Source organism: Bison bison, unplaced genomic scaffold (assembly GCF_000754665.1).
Source record: "Bison bison bison isolate TAMUID 2011002044 unplaced genomic scaffold, Bison_UMD1.0 scf7180017864491, whole genome shotgun sequence".
Lineage (NCBI taxonomy): Eukaryota > Metazoa > Chordata > Mammalia > Artiodactyla > Bovidae > Bison > Bison bison.
In genome coordinates, this window is record NW_011495050.1 from 18,212,194 (window position 1) to 18,236,576 (window position 24,383).

Sequence of the window (24,383 nt, forward strand, 5' to 3'; positions counted from 1 at the left end):
TCCAACTGCTTATTTAAGATCATTAAATTTACTTCTTAAAATGCATTTATTAAAATTTGAAAAATGTGCAAGAGCAATGATGATAGGTTGCCTCCAAATATTATAGATTTTAAATGCAAAATATAGAATATTTATACATGTATTTGCAAATATAACTACTAAAAATGCAGCTAAGGTATTCAATTAACAAAAGAAGAAAGCTAATACAAAGGTAGTAAAAAAAAAAATCTTGATTCACCTTAGCTTCCATGTGTATATCCTATATGACACAATTAGAAATAAAACTTACTTCTCTCCAATGTTCCCTTTGGTGGAAGCTGTGGGAGTTGTCGGCCCCTTCGTCCTGCCACTGGAGTACTTGATGGGCTTGTTTGGACAGACCCAGTACGAGGATGAGACCTACAAGATACATCATTAATACTCATTTTCAATAGAATTAGTTAAATATATTTAATATATTTGGTTCATATGATAGCTGTATGGTGCAATTTTAAAGGAGGTTTAGCTGCTGATTAAAAGGTTAGGAAAAGTAGGACAAAATATGGATATTTGAATGATTATCTAAATAGCAGAAGATGTTTATACTGTTATGTAATATGCATACATACACAGATACATGCACACAAAGTCTTACAGTAAAATCCATGGAATTATTAATGTAAACTGAAATTCTATCCATATGAAAGCAAGGAGAGAAGCCTACAGCTCAAAAAATAAAAGATAATGCTTCATATTTCTTTCTACCAGATTTCAAACTCTTTAATACTAACCTCCCTCCCTTGATCCTAAGAGATTTTTACTCAGGCTTATATTAGATATCCCTTTATTAGAAATTATCTCATGAAACTACAAGTAAAACCCTGAATAATTCAAAATTCAGCTAAAGAAGATATTGGTCAATACATATTAATAGTGATAGAAAGAAACTAAAAATCTAGTTTTAACTACTGTCATTAGGATGATTATCCAAAAGTGATGTCTAATGGACACAAACAATTTCTCATTCTGTAGGAGAAGAACATGATAGCCATGAGGTGTGTTATGTAGGGAATACCCAGGACTCCTGATAAATGAGAAATCACAAAACAAATGTGGTCAGGACAGTTAATAAACAAATTACAATGGTAGCCACACACTATTATATCCACGGAATATAAATAGTGTGCTTACACTGAAAAGGTTAGTGTCGATTGTTATTAGTGATCAGCCAAGGATGACAGAAGAGACCATTTAGCTGCTGGGAAAATAAAATGTGCTGGTGGGGCAAAGGGGAAGTTAGTCTGATTGATTTATCTTTCACCTCGATAAGGCAGGTGAAGGAGGGGCAGATCTTCCAGTCATTAATGAAGGCATCGACCTCATGAGGTTTGTATCAGGACGTTCAGTGGATCTGGAGCGGGTGGTGGTCCGCTCTAGGAGAGGCCGCTGTTCTGTTGATCTGGATCTGTGATATGGCTGTCTATCTGCTGCTTCACAATCCCTGAAACGTTAGTCAAAAAGCAGCTCAGTTGATCTTTAGTGCCTTTCTGCTATTTTGTTATGATGCATCAAACTGATTTTGAAAAAGGTAATTGTTTAAGATTATTGAGTATGGAAAAAAAAGTTCTCTTCCCCAACATATGCTGCGTTAATTCTCACTAAACTCCGTAAGAATTCCTAAGGAACCAACATCTGCCTTTAATAGCAATTCCCAGTGAAGATAATAGGATTTGCTCTGTTATAATCAAAACAAAATTATCTGTTTTCCAAAATGAATTCCCTAAATGGAACATGTGAAATATGTGAAGTATTCTATTCAGAAAGAATTCAATGACTTCCCAACATTTGTAAAAGAGTAAAGAAAACCATAAAGGCACTAATTCTCAAGCTGCTAAGGCTGTTTATACTAATAAACAGTATACCAAGTAAAATTTAAAAAGGCTTTCAGCACAATTGTAGTATACTGATACATCTGAACGTTCAAATGACTGAATCCAAATGTTATGAGAAAACAGTGCAACTTTGCAGTCTGTAGCCATATTCAAACATAGTCCACAAGAAAAATCATTCTTCAGGAAACGGGTACACCAACCATTCTACATCGTTTATCTCATCACACTTTAACAATGCCAACCAATGCAATTCAGAATGAGCATTAATTGACTGAAATAACAGTCTGAAACAATGTGATTTCTTTGATGAGAAATAAATCCAACATCAAAATTTAAGCCTTCTTTAAAGAAGTATACTTAAGCAAGCTATCAGCACTAATTTTTGTATCCCTGGAGTCTAGCATTATGCTTTTACATCCAACATGCAATTTGTAAATGTTTCCTAAGATCACCCCACGATCTGCAGAATAGCCCCCAAAACAGTAGTTTTGATTCTAGAACTCCAAAGTATACCTCAAAAAAACTATTACCTCCCCAAATAGTTGTAACAACAGTACTGGAAATGCTTACATATTATAAACACCAAAGAAAGCTTTAGTATCCCTCAAGACTAATGTACTAACGACTTCCACTTTACCTACAAATTCTCTCGATCTTATTTTTGATAATGAAAACCGCAAGTGCTTAAAGAAAAATAATATAAAGGACACAATTTTCCAAATGTAATTCATTACATGGCATACAATTTTGGACCAGCAGGTATTAGATTAGGCTTCCCTGACAGCTCAATTGGTAAAGAATCTGCCTGCAATGCAGGAGACCCCAGTTTGATTCCTGGGTTGGGAAGATCTGCTGGAGAAGGGATAGGCTACCCACTCCAGTATTCTTGGGCTTCCCTTGTGGTTCAGCTGGTAAAGAATCCACCTGCAATGCAGGAGACCTAGGTTCAATCCCTGGGTTGGGAAGATCTCCTGGAGAAGGGAAAGGTTACCCACTCCAGTATTCTGGCCTGGAGAATTCCATGGACTATATAGTCCATAGGGTCGCAAAGAGTTGGACATGACTGAGCAACTTTCACTTAGATATTTAGACTTATGACTTTAGGAACTGAATAATAGATTTACTCTATAACATATTTTGTGATTATCTTACACTTTATATTCATATGGTAACATGAAGGCAAAAGATTTTTAAACTAGTTTTATGTTCATGTACTATAATATGATTGATTTCTTAAGATAAGTTTAGTATTTTTATAAGTATATCCAAATATGTCCAAAAAGCTGTGTAAATACACACACAATATTCAATTACTTATCAAAGAGAGAAATGAAAAGGCAATTTGACAGGGTAAGAAATCATAATTCTATTTTTTCTTCCTGAAAGACTATTTTAGAGAGAACACTTCTCTTTAGAAATAAAAATGCTCAATGTCTATCAAATGTTGTTAGTATACATATCTTTGTATATCTTCAACACAATATATTTATATACTGCACGCGCGCTAATCCGCTTCAGTCATGTCCGACTCTTTGTGACCCTTGGACTGTAGCCTGCCAGGCTCCTCTGTCCATGGGATTCTCCAGGCAAGAGTACTGGAGTGGGTTGCCATGCCCTCCGCTAGGGGACCTTCCTGATCCAGGGATCGAACTCATGGTTCTATGCCTTCTGCACTGGCAGGTGGGTTCTTTACCACTAGTGCCACCTTGGAAGCCTAAATATATATTAATATGTATCTTAGATTCCTTAAACCTAGTTTTGAAGATACCAATCTTTACATTATTTTCATATTTCTTATTATCTGAAAATAACAATAATTTATTTCATTAAATAACATGTATTATGCAAAATCTAATTTATTCTGATTTCATTAGGCAATTTTTCCAAGTGGAAACTGAAATATTAGAATATACAATTTCACATCTTTGACACTATATTTTAATAATTGAAATATATAATTGTGAGTGAAATCTAGAGAATTATTTCAAATGTGTTGCTACATTCCATGTCCTTAAAAGAATACTATTATCTTTAAAATATTAATAAAGAAGTCACTCTTTAGGAAATATGCCTTAAAAAAAATCTCTTTAGTAAAAAGTTGTTTGAAGCTATAATCAGTGTTTTAAATTTTACTTATATTTTTCTCACCATATTCATCAAAAGTATGAATTATGATTTCCATAAAAAATAAAAATGTTTAATAAGTGAAACATGAAAAGAACCATGGTAGAAGTTAGAAATGTATTGACATGCTCCACCACAATTAAGAAAGGGGAAATCATCATATTTTAAACTTTGATAACACAGTAGAAGGTCAAGATAGACTTCTATTTCCACAAATGGCTAAAAATATGTCTTACTAGGTGAGAACTAAGATTATTGCTGAGAAAACTGAAAGCAGCAATGGTTAAGTCTCATATATAATACCCACTTTCATAATAGGTTTTCTAAGGGATTGAGATATAACTCGACAGATCAGATCAGATCAGTCGCTCAGTCGTGTCCGAGTCTTTGCGACCCCATGAATCGCAGGACGCCAGGCTTCCCTGTCAATCACAAACTCCCGGAGTTCACTGAGACCCACGCCCATCGAGTCAGCGATGCCATCCAGCCATCTCATCCTCTGTCGTCCCCTTCTCCTCCTGACCCCAATCCCTCCCAGCATGAGAGTCTTTTCCAATGAGTCAACTCTTCGCATGAGGTGGCCAAAGTACTGGAGTTTCAGCTTTAGCATCATTCCTTCCAAAGAAATACCAGGGCTGATCTCCTTCACAATGGACTGGTTGGATCACCTTGTAGTCCAAGGGACTCTGAACAGTCTTCTCCAACACCACAGTTCAAAAGCATCAATTCTTCAGTGCTCAGCCTTCTTCACAGACCAACTCTCACATCCATACATGACCACTGGAAAAACCATAGCCTTGACTAGATGAACCTTTGTTGGCAAAGTAATGTCTCTGCTTTTGAATATGCTTGGTCATAACTTTCCTTCCAAGGAGTAAGTGTCTTTTAATTTCATGGCTGCAGTCACCATCTGCAGTGATTTTGGAGCCCCGAAAAATAAAGTCTGACACTGTTTCCACTGTTGCCCCATCTATTTCCCATGAAGTGGTGGGACCGGATGCCATGATCTTAGTTTTCTGAATGTTGAGCTTTAAGCCAACTTTTTCACTCTCCACTTTCACTTTCATTAAGAGGCTTTTGAGTTCCTCTTCACTTTCTGCCATAAGGGTGGTGTCATCTGCATATCTGAGGTGATTGATATTTCTCCCGGCAATCTTGATTCCAGTTTGTGTTTCTTCTAGTCCAGCGTTTCTCATGATGTACTCTGCATAGAAGTTAAATAAGCAGGGTGACAATATACAGCCTTGACGTACTCCTTTTCCTATTTGGAACCAGTCTGTTGTTCCATGTCCAGTTCTAACTGTTGCTTCCTGACCTGCATACAAATTTCTCAAGAGGCAGATCAGGTGGTCTGGTATTCCAATCTCTTTCAGAATTTTCCACAGTTGATTGTGATCCACAAAGTCAAAGGCTTTGGCATAGTCAATAAAGCAGAAATAAATGTTTCTCTGGAACTCTCTTGCTTTTTCTATGATCCAGCGGATGTTGGCAATTTGATCTCTGGTTCCTCTGCCTTTTCTAAAACCAGCTTGAACATCAGGAAGTTCACGGTTCACATATTGCTGAAGCCTGGCTTGGAGAATTTTGAGCATTACTTTACTAGCGTGTGAGATGAGTGCAATAGTGAGTTTTCATTTTATGGTGAAAGTGAAAGTGAAGTCACTCAGTCATGTCCGACTCTTTGTGACTCCACGGACTGTAGCCCACCAGGCTCCTCTGTCCACAGGATTCTCCAGGCAACAGTACCAGAGTGGGTTCCCATTTCCTTCTCCAGAGGATCTTCCTGACTCAGGGATCAAACCCAGGTCTCCTGCATTGCAGGTAGATGATTTACCATCATGTTGAAGGACGATTTGCAAGGCATAAAGTATTTTAGTGCCTACCTGGGTTTCTGAATTTGGGGTCTGTATTTCAATATAAATAGTTTCCTTTGTAACCCTACCTATTTATTTTACTTTCTGCATTTCAAAATATTATTTGAAAAAGGGTAGACACAGATTTTACAAGATTGCCCAAAAGCAGGCCATATAAAACACCAGGAAACTCTCACCTGTAAATTTAAATTTTTCTTAGGTTAATAATTTGATTATCTTATAAAAGTGATTTAATATCTATCATAACTCTATTTTTAGTTTACATTTTCTGGTATATATGCTTAAAATAGTTTAGAGTTTCTCAGAGTTTCTATGTGCCATTTACCTGGATAGATACGGATATAGTTCTGCTTATTTAGTGACTACTATTCTAAACTGCAAGCATTTGCACAGGATCCTCCACAACTGAAGCTAATTCATGTTGACTGACAGTATTGTAACAAGACCTTGTATTGTATCAGGTCAGCTTTAAAATCATTTAATAGTATGTGCAGATTTTGATTTCTAAGGGGAAAATAATTTTATAATTATCTAGCAAAGTTGTCCATTTTCAATCATTTTCCCACTCATATAGTTGCTCTTGAAATTTTTTTTAAATTTTCAAGTATTTGGCACAGCTGTCTACTTATTTCACCATCCTTGTCACTTATTTCTCCCAGTCTCCAAGTACATGGAGTTATGCAGTGTCACAGAGAAGCATAGGCCAGTGAGCATTTTCTTTCATTTATATTCAACCATTGCAATAATGCAATTCCAGATCAACATAAACTCGATGTAGACTATCTCTTAAGTATGATAAAAAAAAATACCAAGATTACTAAAACAATGAAAAACAAACTGCACAATGCTTCAAAGTATTGTTCAGATATCAATGAAAATTGTCGTAGGACATAACTCAGGCCTTAGAATCTATGTTAAATCAGACAGATTTATTTTATATTTATATTGTAAAGATGTGGTAAGTAAATGTAATAGGGTTTCTTTCTCATAGGCTTGCACAAAGTAAAGCTATTTAGGAATTATTTTTCTTCTTTATAAGGAAATAATTTCCTTGTAAGGTCGAAATCCTAAATTAAAAAAAAAAAAACAAAAAACTTGGAGATATCTCTGAAGGACAAAAAGTATAATCTCAGATTTGGAGCAAGACATGACTTTCATAAATCTGTATTACATAATATAGCAAGCTGATTAACAGCAGCAGCATTATACTTTTCATTAAACACCTTCAATGTGTAGAGATTTTCTAAGCATTAACTACATAATTGAAGGAAGAAACAAGCACATTGTAGAATTTAAAAATGAGATATAGGGTAATTAATATGTTACATGCTGTATAATATATCAAGTAATTTAAAGCAATTATATAATTAAACTATAATTTTCTGGTACATCATATTGTGCGATGTATAAATTTAACCTTTTAAAACCCAGTTTATATATTTTAGCATTGCTCCCAGAGTTAAGAGAATTGGAAGACCCAAAATACCATGGTAATAAATGAATATTTCTGAATATTTGTATCATGTGTATAAATAGAAATATTTTATTATTTTGGTGGAAGATAGATTAATTTTCCTTGGACATGATAGATTTTTTATATCAGAACATTTCTGTTCAATTAAACATTAAATATGTATGTTAGTTAAAAGTAGATGAGGTTATAAAAAATAACAGTAATATCTAGAGTCAACCAACTTAATAACAATCTAACTAACATGTAAAAATGGTAATAATACACATATTGGTGGGGAAAGAAATAAGACACTTTAATGTAGAAAAACATGTTACTATTACTCATAAACTTATTTTTATCATAAAAATAAAATGGTCCTTTATCTATAGAAGTATTATCATAAAACAGTCATTATTGTAAATAGCAAGAAGAAAAGATTATCACAATTTTCTTAAGAAAACTAGGGACAAATACAATACTGAACAATAAAGATATATTAGTAAACATGCACACTCAAAAACATAAAATATAAATGTTTGAGGACGTTTTGAGTATTTAAATAAGTATTCATAGTTATAATTCTGTCACTTAATTTTTACTTTAAAAAACAACAGAAACAAAACCACAAATAAGCAAGGTTATTTACTCAGGAACAATTAAACATACAGTGAATTAATACATCTTTAAAATATGTATTTTTAAAGTCTTGAGAGATTATCACGTTCCATCTATAATATTCTTATTGTACTAAATAATTTTATTTTCAGTGGATGGTGAAGTATTAAAAGTGTTTTGTCAACTGTAAGAAATTCAAGCTATTCTGTCAAGGTATTAGCCCTATGGTTTCCTTTCCTAGGTCCTCAAAGATTCCATAAAATAACAAACTTTTTAAAGATGTATAACGGTCATCTGAGTTAAATTCACCCATTCCAGTCCATTTTAGTTCACTGATTCCTAAAATGTTGATGTTCACTCTTGCCATCTCCCATTTGATTACTTCCAATTTGCTTTGATTCATGGACCTATCATTCCATGTTCCTAAGCAATATTGTTTTTTATAGCATTGGACTTTACTTCCATCACTGGTCACATCCACAACTGGGTGCTGTTTTTGCTTTGGCTCCATCTCTTCTTTCTTTCTGGAGTTATTTCTCCACTGATTTCCAGTAGCATACTGGGCACCTACTGACCTGGGGAGTTCATCTTTCAGTGTCCTATATTTTTCAGTTTTCATATTGTTCATGGGGTTTTCAAAGCAAGAATACTGAAGTGGTTTACCATTCCTTTCTCCAGTGGACCATGTTTTGTCAGAACTCTCCATGACCTGTCCATCTTGGGTGGCCCTACATGGCATGGCTCATAGCTTCATTGAGTTAGACAAGGCTGTGGTCCATGTGATAAGATTGGTTAGTTTTCTGTGATTGTGGTTTTCAGTCTGTTTGCCCTCTGATGGAGAAGGATAAGAGGCTTATGGAAGCTTCCTGATGGCAGAGACTGACTGAGGGGGAAAGTGGGTCTTGAAAGTTGCACTATAAAGAAAGCTGAGCGCTGAAGAATTGATGCTTTTGAACTGTGGTGTTGGAGAAGACTCCCTTGGACTGCAAGTATATCCAATCAGTCCATCCTAAAGGAAATCAGTCCTGAACTCATTGGAAGGACTGATGCTAAAGCTGAAACTCCAAAACTTTGACCACCTGGTACGAAGAACTGACTCATTTGAAAAGATCCTGATGTTGGGAAAGATTGAAGGCAGGAGGAGAAGGGGACGGCAGAGGATCAGATGGTTGGATGGCATCACCGATTCAATGGACATGAGCTTGAATAGGCTCCAGGAGTTGGTGATGGACGGGAGGCCTGGTGTTCTGCAGTCCATGGGGGTCACAAGGAGTCAGACACGAGGTGTGCTGCAGTCCACAGGGGTCACAAAGAGTCGGACACAACTGAGCAACTGAACTGAACTAAAGTTGTATCTCTGAAGAACCAAATTATGAATTGATATTGTTTGATAGGAGTAAATGTGATAAGGCATAGTCCTTACTCGAGAATATCTGAGTGCCGTGTTCAATAGATTCATTGGTCATCTTTGAACAATTCACTAGCATTCCTTTTGTTTTGCTAGTTTTACATGGATAGTGGAAGTTCCTCATATACACTGGTGCTTGCTGCCCTTCACTGCTACTTCATAATGTTAGTTCAAATCACATAGAATAGTGATTAGAAGACTGATTCATCCCCTCCCAAATACACAGACACACACACAGAACAAGAGGTGTGCACATTTTCAAGCATAATCCTCTTCGTCAGTCATGAATGATAATATGATGTCTAACAGTCAAAAAAAAAAAAATTACGGGAGACACCAACAAGCAAGAAAAACAAGGCCCACTGTCAAGAAAGAAAGCCATCAACAGAGTCAAACTCAGATATCCACAGATGTTGGGACTATCAGGCAGGGAATTTAAAATATTGTATCACTGGTGTATTAAAGACTATCTTAGAAAAGATGGAGAATATCTCTTGCATGAAAAGCTAGAGAAATATCAGCAGATAGATGAAGACTGTAAGAAATCAAATGGTAGGCCTGTGGTGAAGAAGGATGTGATGTGCTGTGGGGTCCTGGGCCTGGCAGACAGTGGGCAGTTGGAGGTGACTTTGGAGTAGCACTTGAAGGGCACAGTGAAGGATCTATCCATTGATGGAGTCCTGCTCACAGATTCACAAAGATTTAACCTGGCTTGCTGTGAGACCTAGTCAGATAAGCAGCCTAGCCCAGCAAGCAGCTAAGCTCACCTCTGACCCCACTGGTATTCCTGTGGTGTGTCTAGAATCAGACAATGGGAGTATCATTATCCAGAAAACATCAGCATCACAATGCTGTTGCACAAAATGACCTCCTGATATTTTGTATCAATCAGTTCTCCAGCAGCCTATCATAGGACTACAGACTGCCTTTGTTAATTATCTTAAAGAGTTTTTAAAGTTCAGTAGTTAGGCCTTTCATTTAATATGCATTGAACATTTTTCTATTAGCTTTAGAGTAAGCACCTTTCAACATTGTATGGGATGACCTATCAAAATATTAATACAAAAAAGATTTTGCTTTGAAGCAACAGGTCTAGATTACTTTGTATATAGAATTTTCTTATGGTCAATAAATCTGGTTGGACAGGAAAAACTAATCAAATGGAAATGTCAGAAATTATAGAAATTAGAATATGGCAAAATGTTGGAAAGTTTGAAGTTAGTTTATACAGATCTTAAATGTCTAGTTAAAAGGTTAAGATATGGTTTAATTTTCAATGACTGACCAAAAAGTTCTGAACAAAGGTAATATTTAAGTAATGAATTAAGAAGATGTCTTCAGGGGTAACATATGGAATAAATTAGAGTAGGAAGAGGCTGACTTGTAGAAAAAGGTTGGAAACAGAGAAGAAGGCATGGATGAGAAAAATAAATCACAATGTACAATATATGGAATTATACAAACATAATTTTAGGGCTAGAAGGAATCTCAGAAATTGTTATTTTAAATTCCTTGCCTTATATTCCCAACATCTGTGCATCTCTGAGTTTGACTCTGTTGATTGCTTTGTTTCTTGCTGCTGCTGCTGCTGCTTGACAGTGGGTCAATCTCTCACATTTTTGAAATAAGCAAACTAAAGCTCACAGAAACTTGATAAAAGTCACACAATTTGTTATTTTTTGAGATGGAATTTGAATTGCTCTTTCTTGGTTCTAAAGCCTATTAACTTCTTTGGAAGCAAGGATAGAGTTTTCCCTACATATAATGCTTGGCAAATCGCCATATGAATTAAGTGAAAGAAATGAATAAAGAAAGAAGCTGATATTCCCAGCTTCTAAAATGAAATGATGATATATTAACAGAAATAGAAGAATTCTTGAGAAGAAGGAGCCTAACTTTAGGTTTGGACCTAAATTTGTGAAGTGTTGCAACGATACTCTTCTATAGATATGTCAGATAAAGAAATCTGATAGTTTGAGAAGTCACTGTATTATATTAATACTTCACTGTTCATTGATTTACTAATTCTTTTAAAGGTATTTATAGTATGCATGTCATGTGTCAGGCATTATACTAGGTATTAGAAGTTCTGGACAAAGTCATAAAGATGACAATGTAGGATAACATACGGTCAAGAAGTTGAGAACATGAGAAGTAGGGATAAAGTGAAGGAGACAGAAGAGCAGTCAAGGAGTAGAATGAGGATCAGGAGAGTTACTGTATTAGAGAGGCTAAAAAGATTAATAATGGCAGACACAAGGACATAACAAGGATAAAAGTGTAAAAAGATACAGCAAATGATAACCATGGAGAATATCATTTAAAACAAATTGCTGGAAATAGATGTCAAACTGTAGAGGGTTAAAACTTAGTAGCTGATGAAGCGGAGAAGGTAAAGGCACCCCACTCCAGTACTCTTGCCTGGAAAATCCCATGGATGGAGGAGCCTGGTGGGCTGCAGTCCATGGGGTCACGAAGAGTCAGACATGACTGAGAGACTTCCTTTTCACTTTTCACTGTCATGCATTGGAGAAGGAAATGGCAACCCACTCCAGTGTTCTTCCCTGGAGAATCCCAGGGACAGGGGAGCCTGGTGGGCTGCTGTCTATGGGGTCCCACAGAGTCGGACACAACTGAAGCTACTTAGCAGCAGCAGCTGATGAAGAAGCGGGGAAAGCATATGTGAAAATACATAGTCAAGAAACATGACCTAAGTAAGAGAGACAAATCAACCATTCTCTAGGGAGCTTGAAGGTGTGGCAGATTAGAAAGAAGACACTATTAAGGAGATATCAATATGTCTCTTTAACAACAATTTGAGGAAAAACAAAATGAGTAAAATAAGAAAGACTGAAATGTAAGAGAAATAAGACATAATTAACAGAAGTAAATTTCAGAGAAATTAAGAATAGTTATAGTCAGAAACACAAATAGATTACTTGTAATGTAATAGAAGATCGATTTCCTCTTAGGCTTCTAAGAGGAAAGGAGAAAGTTGGTAACAATGCAAAGAAATTATGGCAAAAAGATGAGGAGGTAGCTCAGGAAGTGTGAATTACTTGGATTTGATCAAATTCATTAAGGGTTCTCAGTACTACTTCTCAGGGCATCTACGGGAAAACACTCTGTATTTCACACAAGAATCTCATCCTCCTGTGACTCCACTAGTTTTGTGAGAAAAAAGTGTGAAAGTGTTACTCGTTCAGTCATGTTTGACTCTCTGTGACCCCATGGACTATAGCCCACCAAGCTCCTCTGTTCATGTAATTCTCCAGCCAAAAAAACTGGAGTGGGTAGCCATTCTCTTCTCCAGGGGATCTTCCCAATCTAGGGATTCAACATGGGTCTCTTGCACTGCAAGCAGATTCTTTACTTTCTGAGTCACCAGGGAAGCCCTTTTTTGAGCTTTGTGAGAACGCTTTCTCTGACTTGGGTCCTCATCATGACCCCAAATACCTTAAGATAAGACCACTCGCTGCCTCTCTCCAAACGTGATGGCATCTCACAGTACTACTCTAGCCCCAGGTCAGACCCTTCCCAGAACCTTACTCCATTCTGGCACCAAAACAACTTAGGACACATTTAGATGTCTCGGGTATATCACTTCTATTTAAGCATCTTATTTGTATAATTCTTAGTATCAAGTACAGAGAAAGCCCAGTTGTCCCTTGACAGCTTCTTCTCTCTAAATTCTTCATTTCCTCTATTATCTTCCGTACCATTTTAATTTTCTTTATTCTCGTATTTTCAAGAATTTTCATCTATGACATAACTTCCTTATGTCATCAGCTTTTCTGCAGAATAGTTTCTGCATATCCCTATCTCAAATAGCACTTAGCTCAACCCTGCAGACTCTCCTTCCAGGGTAACTCTCACCTGCAGAAGCTACTTATTCTTTCACATTTCATAGTCCATGGATTCAGGAGAGATTGGATCCCTGGAGACACTCTGGCCAAGTTCTTCCACTGTAACATACATGTCCTTATTTCTATCAAGGATACCACTTGGCTGTAAGATTCATTATTAACTCAGGTTGCTAATAACTATCAACTTCCAGTCAATATCCCTTAGTTATTGATTATTTGGGGAATTTTTATCAGCCATTTTCTTTAGATAAATTCTATGGTGATTCCAGGAGATTTCAATGTACATGCAGGAAATCGTTCAATAATCTTGAACCATAACTCTATGAAACTTCAATAAGCCTCACTTTTCCCCTGCATCAGCACTCATTTCTGGGGAAATATGGTGAATCTTAGAATCCAGTGAACCTAGTCAAACCCTAAAATACTAAACTCTAATATCAAACTGATGACAATCATTAATTATTTCAGGTGTTTTATAATCTCACTTCCACTTTTCTTGATCTCCATTTGACACTTCATTCCATGAACCTACCAATTTCTGTCAGAATATAGTACCTCTTTGCTTTTCTTCCTTCCTTACCCATCTTAGACTCTATGATTGATCATCTGAACCATTTCTATAACAACAGATTCCCTTCTATCCCAAATCTTCCAAACAGTCATCAAAACCCTAAAATTGGTTCAATGCCATAATGATTTTTCTATATTTAGGCAACTGGATATTTCTTAAGCAAAGCATGCATTCATACAGGTTCAGTTCAGTTCAGTTCAGTCACTCAGTCGTGTCCGACTCTTTGTGACCCCATGAATCGCAGCACACCAAGCCTCCCTGTCCATCACCAACTCCCAAAGTTCACTCAGACTCACGTCCATTGAGTCAGTGATGCCATCCAGCCATCTCATCCTCTGTCGTCCCCTTCTCCTCCTGCCCCCAATCCCTGCCAGCATCAGAGTCTTTTCCAATGAGTCAACTCTTCACATCAGGTGGCCAAAGTACTGGAGTTTCAGCTTTAGCATCATTCCTTCCAAAGAACACCCAGGGCTGATCTCCTTTAGAATGGACTGGTTGGATCTCCTTGCAGTCCAAGGGACTCTCAAGAGTCTTCTCCAACACCACAGTTCAAAAGCATCAATTCTTCAGCACTCAGCCTTCTTCACAGTCCAACTCTCACATCCATACATGACCACAGGAAAAACCATAGCCTTGACTAGATGGACCTTTGTTGGCAAAGTAATGTCTCTGCTTTTGAATATGCTATCTAGGTTGGTCATAACTTTTCTTCCAAGCAGTAAGTGTCTTTTAATTTCATGGCTGCAGTCACCATCTGCAGTGATTTTGGAGCCCAAAAAGATAAAGTCTGACACTGTTTCCACATCTATTTTCCATGAAGTGACGGGACCAGATGCCATGATCTTCGTTTTCTGAATGGCTTTAAGCCAACTTTTTCACTCTCCTCTTTCACTTTCATCAAGAGGCTTTTCAGTTCCTCTTCACTTTCTGCCATCAGGGTGGTGTCATCTGCATATCTGAGGTTATTGATATTTCTCCCGGCAATCTTGATTCCAGCTTGTGCTTCTTCCAGACCAGCGTTTCTCATGATGTACTCTGTGTATAAGTTAAATGAGCAGGGTGACAATATACAGCCTTGACGTACTCCTTTTCCTATTTGGAACCAGTCTGTTGTTCCATGTCCAGTTCTAATTGTTGCTTGCTGACCTGCATACAGGTTTCTCAAGAGACAGGTCAGGTGGTCTGGTATTTCCATCTCTTTCAGAATTTTCCACAGTTTATTGTGATCCTAGGCTTTGGCATAGTTAATAAAGCAGAAGTAGATGTTCTCCTGGAACTCTCTTGCTTTTTCGATGATCCACGGATGTTGGCAATTTGATCTCTGGTTCCTCTGCCTTTTTTAAAACCAGCTTGAACATCTGGAAGTTCACGGTTCACATATTGCTGAAGCCTGGCTTAGAGAATTTTGAGCATTACTTTACTAGCGTGTGAGCTGCGTGCAATTGTGGGGTAGTTTGAGCATTAGCACTTTGCAAATTCATAGTTTCTAACATCTGCTGTGGTGGTATCATTAACAATTTTTCTACTTATATTTAATCAGTTCCCATCAGTTTTTATACAATGACTATTAAAACTTTCTCATTTTCAATTAAACATCATATTCAACCTTCTGGAATCCTCAGGAATTTGTCTCAAAAATAACCATATAATCTCAATTATAGCAGCAACAAAATTGAGGTTATCAAATATAATTACCTTCAATTAACATCCTTTAAAAATTTACTTAGTTCCAACTCTGTCATCTATTTCCCTCCTGTCTCAATGGTAAATAAGAACTTTTTATATTTAGAAACTCCATCTGTGTGGTTAGCCCCACCCACTGCTCTAAGGCTTTTCTTCTAGTCATCCTTTCTTTTTCCCTTTTTCAACCTATTCTTTTTTCTCCTAAAGGATTTTTTCCTCCAAGCCTATAAACATAAGATGTATTTCTTACTCTGAAAGAAAGAAACCTAGTCTGACATCATATGCCCCTACCCAATATTTCTCCACACTCCTTTGATGTATTTATTATCTTCCAATCACATGATGTATTTATTATCCCCCAATCATGCCTCAGGCCCTGCAATCTGCTTTTCTCCTCTCATCATCTTTCCAAAATCGCCTGAGTTGGAATCATCAATGACTTCTTCCTTGACAAATCTAATGGTATTTTTCATATACCTTTACTTTCATTTATTTTTACTGTTGATATTATCTCTTCCTTCTTCAAATTATTTTTTTAAGCTCTGTTCTTCTTACTTTTCTATTCTTCCATCACTATGTCCTTCAGAAGCTTCTCTTTCTCTGTCTGTCAATTTTCCATGGCAGAGGAAAACTCCTGGGCCTTCATTTGATGGGTAGTATCTCTGGCTGATTTCACTTTCATTTTTGTAACTACTTTCCACGAGTAGTAAATTTACTCCTAAATGATTATACATAGCCTAAACTTCTTTAAGCTTTAAAATTATTTAATTTACTTCTTGCTAGAAGCTTCCCCCACCCTTCTCAATAATTCTAAAACTGAACTTGTCTCTCAACTAAACTGATTCCTCTCCGAACAATTCCCCCATCTCTGTTAAGGTACCACATGCACCCAGTTACTCAGCCAATAAAACTGGAATGTTTCTTGACTCTTGGCTTACCCTCAACATCCAAATCTGATTATTTACCAGGTAATATTGAATTTAATTGATTGGCTCTCATCATTTATCTCTCCAGCCACTACCTTACTTAGTTCAGACTCTCAAAGAGCTTTTGTTGTCCTGCTGCTGCTGCTGCTGCTAAGTCGCTTCAGTCGTGTCCGATTCTGTGCGACCCCATAGATGGCAGCCCACCAGGCTTCCCCGTCCCTGGGATTCTCCAGGCAAGAACACTGGAGTGGGTTGCCATTTCCTAGACCAAGGCAAATACCTCAGTATGTGTTTTTCTTTTTCATACACTTTTCTCTCATCAACCATCCCCATAGTCTCTAGAGTGAATAAATGTACTACAGCCATCCTGAAACTAAAACTCTTCAAAGCGCTTCTATCACAGTCTTAGATTTAAGTTCCTTAACAGAGGATACAAGATTATTCATAATCGGGACTATCTTTATCATTACAGATTCATCCCTTGCTATTCCCTGCCTTGTAGTGAATGCTCCAACAGCACTAAAACACAGTGTTTATTACTCCAGTAATTTTGCTTATGCATACATGCATGCTAAATTGCTTCAGTCGTGTCCGACCCTTTGCAACTCTATGGACTGTAGCCCGCCAGGCTCCTCCGTCCATGGGATTCTCCAGGCAAGAATACTGGAGTGGGTTTCCATGCCCTCCTCCAGGGGATCTTCCCAACCCAGGGATCGAATCTATGTCTCTTTTGTCTCCTGCACTGGCAGGCAGGTTGGGAAGCCCAACTTTGCTCATACATTTCTTTAAAATTTCACCAAGATCCTACCTTACTCTACCTAAATATTTCTAATTCTTCCTTTAAGATATAGCCCACCTATCATCTCCTCCATCACATCTTTATGCAAAATGCCATGTCCACCATCAATGTTAGTAATTCCTTAATATGCTATGTAGCTTTGCATGTGTGCATGCTAAATCACTTCAGTCGTGTCTGATTCTGACTCTTTGTGATTCCATGGACGGTAGCCCACCAGGTTCTTCTGTCCATGGGAGTCTCTAGGCAAGAATACTGGAGTGCATTGCCATGCCCTCCTCCAGGGAATCTTCCCAGTCCAGGGGTTGAACTTGCATCTCTTACATCTCCTGCATTGGTAGGTGGGTTCTTTACCACTTGCACCACCTGGGAAACCCCATGTATAGCTTTAAGTAAAGATAAATACTTGGGGGGAAAGTAAGATATGAGGATAGATTTTAAAATATAAAAGATATATTAATTGAAATAAAGGATATATCTTAGAGGGATATCAGTAAAAGGTAACATGATATCCATTCCAAATATGTTTGTTTAAATTTTGAATGTGTTTTAAAATATGCAATGATCAAAGATAATTTTGCCCTGGTCAGTGTAACTTGTCCAGAGGAAAAAAGTCTTGATCCCTAATATTAGTTAAATATTTGTTCCCTGAAGTGATATAAAAGAAGTTTAGCAAACATTAAGCTTCTATTCATCTGTTCCAAAGAGACAGCATGCTGCTGCTGCTGCTAAGTCGCTTCAGTCGTGTCCGACTCTGTGAGACCCCATAGACGACAGCCCACCAGGATCCCCCGTCCCTGCGATTCTCCAGGCAAGAACACTGGAGTGGGTTGCCATTTCCTTCTCCAATGCATGAAAGTGAAAAGTGAAAGTGAAATCGCTCAGTCGTGTCTGACTCTTCGAGACCCCATGGGCTGCAGCCTACCAGGCTCCTCCGTCCATGGGATTTTCCAGGCAAGAGTACTGGAGTGGGGTGCCATTGCCTTCTCCGAAGAGACAGCATACATAATATCTTATTTTACAAATGTGAAGTAGAGAGGCCAGTGGTTCTGATTCTTCACATATTGAGGATGCCATGTTGAGTTAACTATTATACATTTATTCCATTCAGAAAATTCCAGATTTTATATAGCCAAACAGTGGTCCACTTGGAACTATTAACACATATTTATTCACAGAAGGGGAATTCCCAGACCATGACAGTAAATGCCACCTTGAAATATAGACTGGGAAACTGAATGCTTAGAAAGTTGGTGCCAATTTCTTTTCATTCTTTTCACAATCCTCAATAAAGAGGTCACTTTTCCTTTGGATGTTCAGTCACTTTTTTCTTCAGTAGGTAATTAGAGAGAACTTGGATAATTTAGATCAAAACCATTTGTCAAGAGAAAGAGATTACTCCAGACTTGGACTTCGTCAAAAATGTAAAAGAAGAACAATGAAGCAAGGGAACTGAACTGAGGATGTTTCCAAGAAAGGATTCAACCTCCAAATATGTAAGTAAAGTGGAGGCAAATTGGGAAAGGTAAAGGGTGGATAAAAACAGAGTGGATAAAAGAATCAGCGAGTTAAAAGTAACTCAGTGAAAGAATAAGAAAGAACCATGTGTAGTTATTGTCGAAGACTGAAGCATTTGCAATAACTATAAATGGAAAGTAATCTTTAAAAGTTATATAAAAAATTAATTAAAAAAAATTTCACAGGTAGAACAGTTTCAAGTGATGATAATATTCAGAGCATGGCCATGGGAGTGAGTAACTAAAGCAGAACTGAGAGTAAAGCTCACTAACTCCAATTTGAGATACTCCAGGAAGTGAGTGGGTGTTAAATAGATCATTCAGGTGAATGCTAACATTGCCAGGAGAAGGAAATGGAAAACTACTCCAGGATTCTTGTCTGAAGAATCCCAAGGACAGAGAAGCCTGGCGGACTACAGTCCATGGGGTTGAGAAGTGTTGGACATGACTGAGTGCACACACACACAACATCATTCAGGTACATGGCAGGAATTATGATAAAGAGGGAGACTAAAGCCACATGCTAAAATCTTCAGTAAATAAAATAGTATAATCAAGAAGTCAACAGATGATATCAACATGTAAGGGAAATGCATGGCTGTGTTCAGCTGCAATATGTACAAAGGTACAGGGGTTAAACAAGATGCATTAAACATTATGGTAATAAATAAAGGAGAAGGGATAGCTGACTAGATGAGTTTTTGTATCTTCAATAATCCCCAGAATCTCATAGTGGACTAAAGTGGGAATCAGAAGAACTAAGTAACTCAGAAAGTTAGGAGAGAGAAATCAATGATCAAAGTCACTTAAAAAAAAACAAAAAACAAATGAAGGAAATGTTAAGCTGAAAATTCAATACAGTCTTTACTATTTCTGTGGAATACAATAGGAATGCAATAGGCAAGAAGCCTAGAGGTAGATGAAGGAATATTAACTATATATTCTGGTTCTTGGTAGGGGTAGTAGATTCCTAAATGTTTATTTTACTACTATGCTTTGAAACATGCAGACATGCTTTTGTATGAATCAAACTAATAATAATAAAAGATAATATTATTGAAAGCAACTAAAGAACTGCATTCTTACAATGTCTATCCAATTTTTCCAGAGTAAGTATACACTAGACTCACAAATTTGAATCATTTAAGTGACAACAAATCTTAGAGTAAGTTATTTGATAATTTGTTTTCTAAAACTGATTTTCCTTTAATATAAACATCAGTGATATTGTGGGCCCTGACCACAAACTAAATTGTCGTACAAAAGACAATTCAGAAATCTCTCTTTCAAAATAGCCCAGCTAGGCTGAGGTTGAGAAAATGAGTAAGAATATGAAATTGATAATCAACCTAGAGCTGTTCAAGGACTGGCTCTATCTATGTCGGTTCACTGAAAGAATAAATAATATGAAGCAATCTACTTATTGATAACTAAGGAAAACATAGGGCATAAAAAAACTAATGTGATGCATGATTTTAATTTATGTTTAAGTGGAAGGATACCGGCATAAGAATTCTATAGTCAATAATATCTCATTCATGCCACCTACCTTAAAAAAGGTCTTACCCAATTATAAGGATAGGTATATAACTATTTTTCACACTTTTGTAAGATAAATGTATAATCATTGCAACCAAAAGAGTTTGAAAGTAATATACAGCAATAAGAAAGATGACAAACACTAACAATAAAAAAACAAAAGCTATTTAGTATTGAAGCAAAATAATAGAAAAAGAGACTACGAAATGTAAAGAAAATAAAACATAGCAATAACCACTACCGTATAGTAACCTGAAGGCACTAAATTTCAGATACACGTACAGAAAGACATCACAAAACTTGAATTATTAAGAATTTACTGTTGATACTATCTCTTATGTTTCCTTCCATATTTGTCTAAATGAATTCAATCTTAGGTATTTACCCACTAGTTTCAATTATTTTTCCTAAGCTCTTTCATTATCAACTCTCAATTAACTAAACTAATAGGATAAAAGTGGCCACAAAGAACCCAAATCACTCTGAAACTATAGTGAGAGTGAGTACAGCACATTAATTCCCTATCTGTATAGCTGAACCCACAACCACATTATCATTGCTGTTCTTTTTTCTGCCTACAGGGCCTCAAAATGTTGTCACTGAACTGGCTCAAATCCCTACAGCTATGTTTAGCCTTGAGAAACTGCAAGCTTTAGAGACCTTCTTTCCCTCCTAGATTTCCTTCTGGGAATAACTAGAGAGGTAATCCTCCTTTCTGTTAAATGCCAGGCAATTTATATTTTTCTTCAATACAAGGAGAATGGTGGGAGAGTAGAAAAGAACAAGGATGTTCTCACAAACCCAGTATTCTCCAGGGATCCAGATTCATCTACTATAACCAATGAGTAGATCACAGAAACCCTTGATAAAGTAACTGTAAACCTGAGTTCAGCCTCATAAACCTCTGTTCAATCTAAGCACTTTTCAAACGCTGATTTGGAGGGAGGTAGAAGTGGGTTGTTATCAACTAGTGCTGTCTGGATATCTGATTATGAACTCTCCAGAGGAAGATGAGCTGTCAACTGTATTAATCTTTAAAAATATTGTTATTCTACTTTTCCATGTAATGATTCAAAAGTAATTTCTGGTGAATTACATTTTTAGAATCATCACAGAGATGACCCCAGCCCAATACAATTAAATTGTTTATATATGCTTTATTTTCTACTTTTTTACAAGGATAATATTTCATCAATAACTACAAACATATATATATATATAAAATAGAAGTGAGTTAATATCAATAGACAGGCACATGCAATTCTACAAACAGACTCAATTGTAAGAAAAAAATACCTGCCATCCCTGTGATGATGTTCAACGCTCTGACTGTATCTGGAGCGAGGTAGAGTAAGAAAATGACTGCAAGCATGGCAGAAACAAGAATATAAATGAGACTCAGGAAAGAAATGAAGACGGTATCGTTTAATTTTTAAAAGTGAGATTCAAAAAAGATAAGCAGAGAGCAAGCAAAGCAAATGAAAGTCGTTACTGGAAAGTTTGCTCCTTCTTCCCAATGTCCATTGTAATACGGCAGTGCTAAAGGTTAAAATGGTCTAAATATTCTAAAACAAAACACAACAGAATGTAACGAATTGAGATTTAAACAAATAATATTTAAAAATAAAACCTTATCGATTACCACAAACATCTTCAGCATCATCTATAAAATGTATTATAATATAGATGCTTCCTCATTTTGGGGGAGGAAAGGCAGGGAAAGAAAAATAATAAAATAACCAGAAAGCTTGAGAAGAAAATATTACAAGAGATAATTTCTAATAGTTATCACACTTAGGGGATTTCATAAGGCAATGATTTCTTTTACAATCATTACTAATTAAAAGTAACTAAAAGAGTTTATAAAATTTCATTTAGTAGGGAACAAACTGAATACTTCATTTGAATATTGCTTTATTTTAATATTACTTTATTTTGAATACTAATTATTTGAAATTAGTTTATTTGAATATTAATTTTATTTTTTAAATGCATTGGATGCTATTCCATTTTCCAGTCACTGTTCATTACATGCTATTGATTCTGCTGCACTTCATGCCTCATGACTTACCATAAGCCATCAAAGCAGTACATTTTCATTTTTACCCCTCTGTAGCTGATTCTCTTATTTCCATAGCACTAATATAATTTAAAAAAATTTTTAACCTTTCATGTCAAAACACTTAATTTTGGCATATTATCATTACGCTTCAGTAAAAAATGGAAACTCACCTTGATCTCTCTCAACATCTCTAAAGAGGACATATACATTTGTATCTTCACTTGTCCTATTCTTCTCCAAAAAAGGAAGAAAATCCTCTACTTGTAATCCTACTTCCCATATGGCCTTGCTTCATTCATTTTTGTCTCATGCCTTCCCTTCCACAATCACATTTAATTCTCAAAATAAAAACTTCAACAACTTTGCCTTCCTCTCTCTTTTTTCATCAAAAAACATCTTTTAGATGTATCTACAATTCTTGCTATCACATTCTCACTTTTCAGTCATGCTTAAAGTTTACTGTAATTTGACTTCTGCCTCTACTATTCTCTTCAAGGTATTCTGTGAGTTTTATCTGTGAAATTCTAAAAAATCCTTTAATTTCTTCTTGATCTTCATTATGCTCCATTTATCTATGGCTTTAGACACTGATTTTCAACCTCTATTTCTTGACACTCCTCTTGGTTTTTGAAACACTATTCTCTCAGGCTATTACAAATTTGTGTGTGAGCTCAGTCCTGTCTGACTCTTTGCTACCCTATGGAGTGTAGCCCGCCAGGCTGCTCTGTCCATGGAAATTTCCAGGCAAGAATACTGGAGTGGGTTGCATTTCGTCTTCCAGGGGATCTTCCCAACCCAGGGATCGAACCCTTGACTCTTGAGTCTCTTCCATTGGCAGGCGGATTCTTTAATAGTGTCTATTAACACTTAACTATGTGCCACATACTCCATTTAAGTTTTGTCTATGTCTCACTACTCATAACAACCCTTCGAGATAGGGTCTCGTATTCCCACAGTCAGAGAAAACTGGTTGTGAGTGCTTGCACACAACTGTAAAGTAAGGAGCACAACTGGCTTTTAAACTCAGGGCTTCCTTTAGCCAAAACACAGGCTCTTAACATGTATACACTGGCCTGGTCTCCTGCCTACTAACTGTTTCCTTATCCATTTCACTTATTGATTCCCTTTCTTTTATTCCTCAGAGGCAGTGGTTTCCCAAGATTTTTCCTTGACTTTCTTCATACTCAAACACATTCTTTCTGGATAATACTATTTGTTTTTATAGTGTAAATTCTCACTTTGGTTTAACCTTGATTTTTCTTTGGGTTTCACATTTCCAGCAGCTTCCTGAGATCTCCACATGGCTGCTTGAGTGTCATGTAAGCATTTCAGAAAAACACATGCTAATTGTGAGATGTGTAAGACATTGGCCAATTTGAACATCTGGAGCTGCAACTGTAAGTAAGACAGCTGGAGAAGTAGCTTTCCAACGTTCTTTTTAAGCAGAAGACCATTTGTTTTTTCATACAAAATTCATGTCAAACCAATATTTAGGAATCCAATAAAATCAGAATGGCACTGTCTACAGAGGGAAGACGAAGCCTAGATCCTGCCCATTTGGCCTCATCCTTACCTCCCAGAGCAGTCCTTCACATATCTTTAGAATCTAGAACCCTATCATTTTAAAGGGCCTCCTAGTAGTTAACTATAATTATTTAATCCTCTTTGGAATTTAATATAACACTTCAGCTATTTGTTTTCTTGTAATCTCAGTTTCAACTGAGAATTTAAATATTTAATAAACCAAGCTATAAAGTCTCAAAATTTAACTTATCCATTTTCCCTATTTTCTACATTCAACTGATTTATAACCATTGCTCATTCTAATGCCTAAATAACTCAGGTTTATCCCTTGTTTTCCTTTTTTACTGCCACTATCAGTTCAGTTCAGTCACTCAGTTGTGTCCGACTCTTTGCGACCCCATGAATCGCAGCACACCAAGCCTCCCTGTCCATCACCAACTCCCAAAGTTCACTCAGACTCACGTCCATTGAGTCAGTGATGCCATCCAGCCATCTCATCCTCTGTCGTCCTCTTCTCCTCCTGCCCTCAATCCCTCCCAGCATCAGAGTCTTTT

The 24,383-nt window shown here is 36.6% G+C and overlaps 1 protein-coding gene across 1 annotated transcript in view; it reads right to left on the minus strand.

Annotated features, from left to right (window-relative positions):
* Nucleotides 1-24,383, minus strand: part of RIMS2 (regulating synaptic membrane exocytosis 2) — a 319,527-nt gene that overhangs the window by 200,397 nt on the left and 94,747 nt on the right. The window contains exons 14-15 of the mRNA XM_010863490.1: nucleotides 1,301-1,480; nucleotides 290-399 (exon numbers count right to left, since the gene is read on the minus strand). Of these exons, the coding sequence (XP_010861792.1) occupies nucleotides 290-399; nucleotides 1,301-1,480 (290 nt within the window). The remainder of the gene's footprint in view (nucleotides 1-289; nucleotides 400-1,300; nucleotides 1,481-24,383) is intronic.